General features: G+C 40.4%; 2 protein-coding genes across 4 annotated transcripts; both read right to left on the reverse strand.

The window, feature by feature from the left end:
• Window positions 1-230: 230 nt before the first annotated feature.
• On the reverse strand, window positions 231-1,949 carry LOC111217439 (DELTA-sagatoxin-Srs1a-like). Of its 2 annotated transcripts, none has more exons than XM_022739308.1 (3): window positions 1,545-1,698; window positions 1,305-1,427; window positions 231-1,184 (listed from the first exon to the last, which is right to left on the reverse strand). In XM_022739308.1, exons 2-3 carry the CDS (start codon window positions 1,406-1,408, stop codon window positions 728-730), a joined length of 561 nt encoding a protein of 186 aa, XP_022595029.1. In that variant the 5' UTR covers window positions 1,409-1,427; window positions 1,545-1,698; the 3' UTR covers window positions 231-727. The 2 variants fall into 2 exon arrangements, with proteins under 2 accessions (XP_022595029.1, XP_022595028.1); XM_022739307.1 differs by lacking the exon at window positions 1,545-1,698 and adding an exon at window positions 1,857-1,949 and having other exon boundaries at window positions 232-1,184.
• Window positions 1,950-2,590: 641 nt separating this feature from the next.
• LOC111217645 (bryoporin-like) lies at window positions 2,591-5,014 on the reverse strand. Of its 2 annotated transcripts, none has more exons than XM_022739606.1 (3): window positions 4,878-5,014; window positions 4,388-4,535; window positions 2,591-3,291 (listed from the first exon to the last, which is right to left on the reverse strand). In XM_022739606.1, exons 2-3 carry the CDS (start codon window positions 4,489-4,491, stop codon window positions 2,862-2,864), a joined length of 534 nt encoding a protein of 177 aa, XP_022595327.1. In that variant the 5' UTR covers window positions 4,492-4,535; window positions 4,878-5,014; the 3' UTR covers window positions 2,591-2,861. The 2 variants fall into 2 exon arrangements, with proteins under 2 accessions (XP_022595327.1, XP_022595326.1); XM_022739605.1 differs by having other exon boundaries at window positions 4,388-4,496; window positions 4,878-5,012.
• Between the last annotated feature and the right edge of the window lie 4,903 nt (window positions 5,015-9,917).

Below are 9,917 nucleotides of genomic sequence, written 5' to 3' on the forward strand. Positions count from 1 at the left end.
AACGAATTTACACATGAATTGCAGTCAGTTTACTGTATGTGCAGTGTACTGTGAGGACAGTTTTAGCGATGACTGATGTGCTTTGGTGAGCAACATGAGAATGGGTGTGTCCCTTTGCTGTTGTCTTACAGCCCCTATGGAAAAAAAACTGAAGCCTTTGTTTCAGTCCAAACCTCAGTGCAATCCTCCTGAATCTAGTAACACACAAAGCATGTTTTGAATAGCACAAAAGAACACAATTTTGTATTCAAAAATTTTATTATTATTTCTTTCTTTTAAAACACTCTTCTAAACTCAATCGACAGGCACTCAAACACAAATAGCTTCAGCAAAAAAAAAGGTTTATTTTATTCCTCAGACTACAGTGTCAAGGTAAATACAGACAACCGTGTGTTTTATTAAGCTATGTGCCCTCATCCTCCAGTGAGTCAGCCTTTGATTTCCATTTCTAAAGATGCCATTTCAAAACCGGATGCTATTGAAACAGACAGAGGCGTCAGCCATAAAGGGGGATATTGCTGCCTGGATTTATAAACAAATTAAACTCTGATCTTAAGCAGATTTATGGAAACGTAATACCCAGGTATACAGACACATGTCAGCAGTGATACGTCTGTTAAGTCATGCATGTTGACTGTGTTAGACTATCTGCCAGGTAAACGCTCGAGATGGAGGGATGAATTCTGCCGTCGGGACAAATGACGGAAATAGTGGTTAGGAGGGGTCTCTAGCAAAACTGCTGACCCATGGGTGTGAAAAGCTTATCCCACACCTCCACCTTCATGATGGCTTTGCCGAGGGGGCACATGGTGGCCTTGATATCTAGGTAGTTGCCTACGTGATTGATTCCCGAGCCATTGGCTTCCTCCCTGACAAACCCATGCTCATGCTGCTTTTTCTCATAGTACATTTCTTTGTACAAATCCTTATCGCAGTTACGGCCCTTTTTGTAGATGCCCACCGCAAACCAGTTCTTGTACAGGTGGTAGTCCCAGGGAACTGAGAACATGATGGCCAGAGTCTCAATGAAGTCGTTCTGTGACCGCTCGAAGAGGTCGTAAGTCAGCACACCAACGCTACCGGTCGCTTTGCCGCTGGACTTGGTGAAAGTGCAGACCTCCGTCTTGAGAGGGCGCACTGTGGGCTGAGGTGGGTTGTATGTCTCCCCATTCTCGAGATACACCCTAACCAGCACAGAAATAGACACATACGTCACACCAACGTTTTGTGGACATATATATGCATAATATGTTTCATACTGTTCAAGTCTGGAAATACATGATTCCAGCAGAGTCGGGGCTCACCTGGGGTTGATGAGGCAGTAGTTGTTGGTGACGTTTGTGATTTCAATGGTAACACTTCTTTTGCTGCTCACATCAGCCGCTACAGCTTCAGCTGACTCCGACATGTTGCAACAGATGTGAGATCTGTTTGTGAAACAAAGGTAATTAATTTGCCAACAATCTGAATGAAAGAAACATCACAGCCGTGACTAGCACCTCCTATCCGGCTCGAACACAGGGGATACGAGAAATCACACTTACAATAGAGAATACCCTCCTGAACTCTGCTCTGCTGAAAAGCTGCACTGGCATTACACTGACCTTCAAAAGCACACATAGACTGGCACTTAGTATGAATGATGCATTTCAGAGGCAAATGAGATTTCAAAAGGCCGCGGACTAATTACAGCGTGCCTTCGATGACAGCAGCGATGAAGTTCAAGTGAAAACACAAGAGAAAATTATCACACCTTTTATCAACAGATACAAGATACAAATCAAACTTCTATATGCCAGAGTCATGAGCTAAGGAGCCATATCTGATCTGTCTCAAACCAAAGTCTTTTGACTTACCTGCTGAGAACCTCTGTTGGTGCTCCCGAATTCCAAAATGGGAAAAGTTACCTAAAAGGGAGGTGCTGCTGGGTTTTTTTTTTTTTTTTTTTTTTTAAACAAGGATTTATGCCATCACCCAGGAAACCCTCCCACATGCAACCCAACCCCAGTTAGACAGCACACACCCTCCTTTGGCAGACCCTCCTTCAGCACACAGTTACCAGTAAGCCATGGCCCACATGAGAACAACAAATATGTTTTCCCTCTCGGATAAAACAGCCACACCCTAGCATGTGGAAAAGTTGAACAGTTTCCAGTCAGATCCAGACCTGTTGGATAAGATGGGATCACTCACTTAGCACATTCATTCTCTCCCATAGGATTGTGGGTACATGGATGTCTGACTGTACTGACTGAGGTGGTTTGGAAATCTCATTCCTGTGGTATTGTGTAACGATAAAAACAGCAAACTGAACAAGTTAAGACAGACATCTCTGGAGCTCCTTTTCTCTTATTCTTTGCTGAACCCCCTGCTACCACACAAAAACATCTGAATCCAGAGCAAGATTGAAAGTCTCACAGCCAGCGAAGAACAATATTGTTATCTGGCCGATTAAAAAAACATCTATGCAGATATTCCATCTGTTGCCACTCATTAGAATTGGATGGATCCAGCTAAGAGATTAGAAAATGATCACTGTTCATCAGTAATAATAAAAGAATGTCCCACACACACAAGGCAACACAAGCAGTAGGTTTGAATGTTTTATTATCACAATCAAAGAGAAGGGTGTGTACAATGTACATAAGCCCAAGGAATAAGCTAATGGAGAATCAATGAGCTGGCTGTCAGATATTGATATCTTTCGGCGGAGACAAAGTAGAGATGACAGCCAAATCCGTCTTCCTCTCCTCTGGATGACAACACGCAACAGTAGTCAAATCAAATGAAGTTTATTTATTCTGTGGGTACAAAAGCGCCAAAGTACAAATAAAAACAGAACAACAGCACAGTCGTTCACGCTAACGACCCATTTTATCATAGAGCTCCACTTTAACAATGGCTTTGCCAATAGATGACATTGTAGCCCTCAAATCAACAGATTTCGCTCTATATTCCAGCCCACAGCCATTTGCGTCAGAGCGGGTGAAGCTACTGAGGTCTTTCCCATCATACATCTGGTCGTACAGATGTTTGTCACAAGCACGGGAATGCTCAACCACGCCCACGGCCAGCCGGTTCTTGTACAGGTTGTGGTCAAAGGGCACGGAGAACATGATGGCCATGCGCTCGGAGCAAACCCGGCTCTGCATATGGAACAGGTCATAGGTCAGCAGGCCGACAGCGCCCGTGGCGGTGTTGTCGTCCTTGGTGAAGGAGCACACTTCGGTCTTGGTGGTGCGGACTGTAGGCTGTGGCGGGTGGTGACAGAAGCCACTCGTCATGTAAACCCTGCACACACGAGAGCGAGACACAAACCATTACCGTCACTATTAATCAGTTGACAACTTTTATGTCACACTTCCCAGACACTGGATGAAAAAACACAGTTCTATAAGTTTTGTGGAGATTGTCAGTGCACTTTCTGAGTGTCGGGCTTTCCAGGGTGAAACACCTTATGCTGATGGATGGAGTGTGACCGTGCGAGTACTGCTGTGGACTTCTAAGCAACAGTGACTGTACCTGCATGCGATGTGCAATGAGGCGGTGTGTGTCACTGCATGATGGATAGGTGGATGTTCTAAGCAAAGTGATGTTACACATGAAAACCACCCATCCAAGATATGGTCTGTCCTGCCACAGCTAGATAAATGTGGACAAATTCCAATAGACAGAGTTAATTTTTATTTATCTTATTGTTTTGTTATTGTTCATTCACTGTTGAGAAATGAGTGGTAAAATAAAACAAATTATTTATTTATCCAAAATACCTAGTAAAGTGGTATTTCATTATCATTTCATCATTGTACCTTACTTCTGATTAAATACAGAATATCCACATTGAATTAACATAAAATTTTTATGCTGGAAATTGTGCTTTTTCTATGACTACTATTCTATTTTTATTGATGAAAACGTTTGTGGAGGAAGTGGGTGCTTCTAGTATCAAGATGCTGATTTGGAGCTGGAATCTGGCACTGTAAACTCAAAGCACTTCAAAGCATTGTATTAAGCTTGAAAATGAATGCCTTTTTCCTGGAACCAATCATTCGTGAATATACACTGGTATCATGAGAAAACATGCACTGATATAGGTAACTTGAAGTTTTAGCGAAGCTGCTCCGCCTCCAGTTAAGAGAATGAATGAAACATAACTTTTGTAGGCCTCATTACAGGGGCTTTGATGAACCATAGAAGCAGTAGAGTGAACAGCATTATTGTATTTTTTGTTTTACTATATTATCTTAATAAAGCTGTAACTGGGATCATTGATTCATTTATCTTTATGTACAGTAAACATTCTTGTCTCTTCATCCACTCAGGTTTGATGATACATATTATGTTCTTTTAATCATTAGAACATGTGTTATGACATTAACAGACTTACTTGGGGTTGATGAGACAGTAGCTACCGCTGACATTGGTTATTTCTATGGTGCAGTTTCTGTTGGTGGTGAGGGTGGCTGACACAACCTCTGCTGTTTCTGGCATCTTGACTGCAAGAGGAGCAGGACTAAAAGCTTAGAGCAGTATATCTGCTAAGAGGTCACCATTCAGCAGGTAAAAAGATGTTTTTATAGAACAAGACGTGAAGAGAAGAGACATTGTGTAGGTCATAAGTCAGCTTGGGTCAAAAGAAAAACACAAACCTTCAATTGTTTAAAAGACGAGTTACTCTACTACTAAAGCGAAGCTGCATTTCTTCTTCTCTATCACAAAACTCCTGGAAGAATTTATCAGTACATGCCCTCTGTATACAAAATGTGAATACACCTTACATATGTGAGAACTGTTATTCATCTGAGACTACAGGCAAACCAAGACATGAATCAGAGTTAAGTTACAATCTTGTTATAAGTAAGAGTAGTTATAGTCACCTTTTTTGCAGTTAAACACTTGGGGTGTGCTTGACGGCAGCGTTAAGTCTCTTTCCTCAGATTGTGCAGAGCGAGGTGGAGAGAGAGAGAGAGAGAGTCTCCCTTGTGTGATTACGCCTCTGTGGCTCTTGTTCCAGCACAAGCACAGGCGTGTCCACCCTGAAATAAACATACAGCGTCCCTTATGGAAAATTAGATCTCGACAGGAAGCACCTGGGCCACCATAGCGAACATGATCAATAATGCTAATTAGGTGAATCATTAAACTAATTCATATATTCATTAGACAATATTTCCTGGTTGGTATTGATATCACCTTTGTATCCTGAAGGATTAAGGACTAAAGGGGATTATTTTACCTCACTAAAGTGCAAGTTAATGCAGCACACTGTTGCAAAATATTATCAGATTATCTCTGCACTTTAAACTTTATTTTGTTTATTGTTCTTTACTTATTTCATTAGTCAAATTGAATAGATTTTTTAATAGTCATCTCTTTGCTCCCGGGGGATCCTTTGGAGCTCAGAACATGTGTTTCATAAAGATCCTTAGGGAACATTTCGTGCTCTAACTTGCTTAGAATGAAACCGCTATCTCCCGAGCATTGCTCAACTGATTGTTTGTTGTTGTTGCAGGTGATGGCTAGCGACAGATTCGTCTGGAAAGCCTCCCACCATCAGTCACAAATTTCAACACACTGTCTGACTCTCATATCACTAATTCTTTCACTGCCGACTCGGCTCCCAGCGGACCATGGAGTAGAAGAAGAGACACTCCCTTCTTCCGTGTAACTCACGAAAACAATGTATTATGTAACACCAGTATACGGTACAGTGCAGCGTTATATTTATCCCGAACATTATAGGTCCCGTGGGTCCTCCCAATTAAGTATGTTTTGCAAACTTTGTGTGTTTTGAGATGTGTTCATTATTCCACCAGCCCAATTCAAGAAATATTATGGCAGCTGTTCTCCTCCATACATCAGGCGCCTGGAACTCGATTTAAATCCTTCAACTTCAGTGCTTGAAGTCACCAGATGGCACCAGACATGCATTTGCAAAAATACATTTGCACTACACAGAATTTGTCAGTAAATGTTTGCTATCTGATGGTTAGCCAGTGACCATGGCAGAAAATCTCTGGCATACATTACATATTCAGCATGCCCTTCATTATGTCCTGTGGAAAGGGCACAGCTGCATTCAAACAGTAGGTGCAATACTATATATCGAGAGCTATATAAGCTATGTAAGTGAAACCTCCGGATGATTTATAATGCTTTTTCTGTAACCAAATAATGTACAACAAATCCTTGATGTCATCGCTGAAATCTTACTACAATAAATACAGGCTCATACAGCAGAGGAGCCCAGTCTGACCAGCTGAGTCTCAGATGCCCCACAATTATATGACCTCTCCTCTGCTGCCACCCACAGGGGAAACTTTACATCTTTACATTTGATTTTTGCTCATACTGTTGTCTTTGGTCAAGAATAAATAAATAAATAATCTCCTCATCAGATTTACATGTTTTAGCTCACTTTTGGTTTATTTAAGAGTGGTGTCAATTTTCATCCATTTGTTTTTAGTGACTTTGCTGTTACAGCCTCACAGGAGCTACTAGCAAGAATACATACTGTTTATTGTAAATGCATACATGCAACAATAAAGAAACACAGAATCATATGTCCTCTGATCTGCACTTTACAGGATCTAAAACAACACAACATCACTGATATAATGCATTCCCTCAAAACCATCACAACTGAGTCCCTAACCCTATATCCCCAACCCAATTCTAACCCCAACCATAAAGCCAAGTCTTAACTCTAAATCAGCCATGTAAACTTGTGTGGCCCCACAAGTATAGTGGGCTGGTGTACTGTATATCAGAACAGAGCCAAATTTCCTCCTTATTTTAAGCAGCTGTTAAAATTCATCCCCCTGTCCAGTTATCTTCGACATCCCTGAGAACAGTCAGTAAGAGGCAATTAAGTAGGTGACAAAAGGACAGAATATCAGTAATTTCTACTCAGAGGTTGCTAAGGTTTTTAATGTATTATGATGACAGAGATAAATGTACGCTGAAGACGAAACCAAATTTAAATAGTGTGTAGTGTCTGTGGTATCAGTACCACAGTATTTTTGTTGCTTAATGTCACGTGTGTCGCTTTTTTTCGACCGTTGGACATTTCATTTCACATTTTCACCGTCTCGGTCTGGTACAGGAAAAGTGAGTGTCAGGTTAATGTTTTGTTGAAACTGACACTATGAATCCTTTTCATCAGAATCATGTGAAAGATTGTGGCAGCCATCATCAGCCCAAAAGATGAGTCGAAGCTGAAGAGGAACAATATTTAACCACTCTATGTCCATCAGCATGTTTGTTTACCTTCTGTTTATTCAGCCTTGATCAAACAGCAAAGTTGAATATCACCAGCAGAGGCTTTACCACGCTGAAAATAGCTGAGCCATGAATCTCAACTGTTTATTTCTAAAGCGGTGAAGTTTGCACTATAATCAACACCGTGAGTTACAATATTATTGTTATCAAGCTTAAATGCAGCAATAAGAAGGGAGGGGGACATCATCATTACAAAGGGTGAAACATTAAGACAATATGGAAAATCTGGCAAGAAGTGGCAGTTACACCACAAAATGACATTTGCTAATCCGTGCACTGTTGAACTATAGAAGGAAAATAAACCTCTCCGAGCTAAGAAGCTTGCAAACGGTCTGTTAGCAAACTCGTTTGCTCGTCAGTTTAGCTCAGTCGCTAACAGGACAAGAGATTGATTAAAAAGACTGATTTGTAACTATCCACTCCTGCCTCATAACTGCCTGTTCTGTTTGAAACTGTTTCAGTCCAACAGAGGAGGTTAAGTGATTGGTGCAAAGCTAATAAGACAGCTTCCTTCATCTTGTCTCTCCGTCCCCTCACAGGTCAGCACTTGTCAAGATGGTTGGTCAGTGGCACAAATTCATGTCTCTAAGTGCACCAGAGTTTAATATGTACACAGAATATGCGTGCAAATTAAGTTCTCTTACTTAACAGATCCTACATGGTGATTTCAATTCATTCTAATGGAAATTATCCCTTTACAAATCCTGGTGTGACCAGCCCTTAACAACTAAATGACATATATCTCTTGAGACTAATGGGCAGTGAGAAGCAGGTGTGCAGGCAGGTGATGTGTCATGTGACAGAGTGGGGACACCTGGTGGGCAGGTGAGGAATAAGCAGGTCTGACACCACAGGAGATGTTAATAAACAGCAAGATGAATCATTTAGTGGGAACAGATGCAGAGGAGCAGGGATGGAGGGAGGAGCGGGTGGAGCAGCTGTTGCCATGACAGCGTCAGTATATCATTCACAAATAATTTTGATAGTATGTAATAATATGTGTAGAAATATGAGACTGTCACAGGTCACAGGGTTTCTAATTTGGTTTATGATATTTGTCCTCAGATCAGGTGCAGTTGTCAGAAGTTTTCACGACTGATTTACAACACAAACAAGAAGCCTCAACAAAAATATCAGATATATTAGCCTCCTCCAATTATTTGTATCAGGGAAGTCAAATATTGTGTGTGACTAATATATCACTGAAAAAATATCAGCATCAGGATTTCAGCACCCAAAGGTGATGAGCTAATAATTAGTGTGCACTCACTAAATTTTAGCAGGGTATTAACTCTCACATTCATTGAACTATTTTATCATCTTTAACATCACTGGTGGCTTTTATTTAAGTTTATTTTATTTTAATTTTTTTACAACATACAAAACAATAAAACAAATACACACAATCACACGGCATATGCATATTTGCACAAATCTACAAGATTATCTAATATTTTGCAAAACAATTTTACCAAAATTACCATGAATTGTTATTATTAAGAGCTTAACTAAATTGACCATTATAGATTTTATTTGGTTTTTTCTTTTTTTTTCTTTTTTTTTATGAGACAGACTATTAAGGATGCCTTGCAGCTCTTATGTCCATCCTCAGACACACACTCAAAGCCGGTCATCTAACACTTGATGTCTGATTTTGTTTTGACCTTTTCCCAGAATCACTCTTTCACTTCCAAATGTGATATCGACATTATGGAGCTCTGGGATGTAGAATTGGCCACTTAGGACGTGTGGAAACAACCATGATCGTAAATTTCTCCTCCGGCGCTAGCTGAGGCAGATGTGCCAGACCGATTTTAGATTGATATGACTTTGTACTTCTAAGTATGCACTGAAAAAAAACACCCTGCACTGGTGCTTACTGTTCTTTGATTGTCTGTATAGTTTGTGCAGCAACCGTTCATTACATTAAAGATTTAAAATACCTACATAGTAGGTGAAAAGTGAATACTTGACCAGCTTTGCCTCAGTTAAACACTAACACCTTGTGATTTATGAACACGTTCATGTCCTAGCTCATTATAACCCCTTTCAGCACAGCATATAAAGTCAACCACTTTGCAGCTCTAATGATGTGTAACATCAGTGACATTTCTCCCTCCTGAGGACACACTGTGATTCTGTCTTCCTCTCTTTGTCTCTGCTGTTATGCCGGATGATAATTGTTCCTGATGCAGTGAGTTTCAGTGTCCATCCCAAGCTGACATCTTAGGTATATACTGTATATAATTCATTCATGATATCATATGTATAAAAAAACTTTTTGTCTTTAATGTTTGTGCAACATTTCCAGCTCAGCAACATGGAAAACACATTGTGATGTAAATATGTAACAGCGGAACACACAAACAGAAAACTGTTTTACCTTTCATTTTGGTCATGTTCAGAATACTGTTTAGTGATATGAAATTATTTTCATACCATTTGCATGAAGCACAGTTTTTGAGGTCACAAACTGTAGAGGACACATAAAACCCTACAAACTTCAGACTCTAATCCCACAAATCCACAGAAACCTTTAAAGAACATATAGACCTGATGGGAGCAAATGAGCAAATGAAAAGGTCAAGTCCCTGTGGCGTGTTTGTTCCAGGAATGCAGTATTATATTACATGCTT

The sequence above is a fragment of the Seriola dumerili genome, unplaced genomic scaffold (assembly GCF_002260705.1).
Source record: "Seriola dumerili isolate Sdu_G_001 unplaced genomic scaffold, Sdu_1.0 BDQW01000044.1, whole genome shotgun sequence".
Lineage (NCBI taxonomy): Eukaryota > Metazoa > Chordata > Actinopteri > Carangiformes > Carangidae > Seriola > Seriola dumerili.

Excerpts from the sequence above, each read along its gene's own strand:
- LOC111217439 (XM_022739308.1), bottom strand. The coding sequence starts at position 1,408 with ATGTCGGAGTCAGCTGAAGCTGTAGCGGCTGATGTGAGCAGCAAAAGA. Across the intron at positions 1,185-1,304 it reads TACTGCCTCATCAACCCCAG|GGTGTATCTCGAGAATGGGG; the intron begins GTGAGCCCCGAC and ends TGTGCTGGTTAG.
- LOC111217645 (XM_022739606.1), bottom strand. The coding sequence starts at position 4,491 with ATGCCAGAAACAGCAGAGGTTGTGTCAGCCACCCTCACCACCAACAGA. Across the intron at positions 3,292-4,387 it reads TACTGTCTCATCAACCCCAA|GGTTTACATGACGAGTGGCT; the intron begins GTAAGTCTGTTA and ends TCGTGTGTGCAG.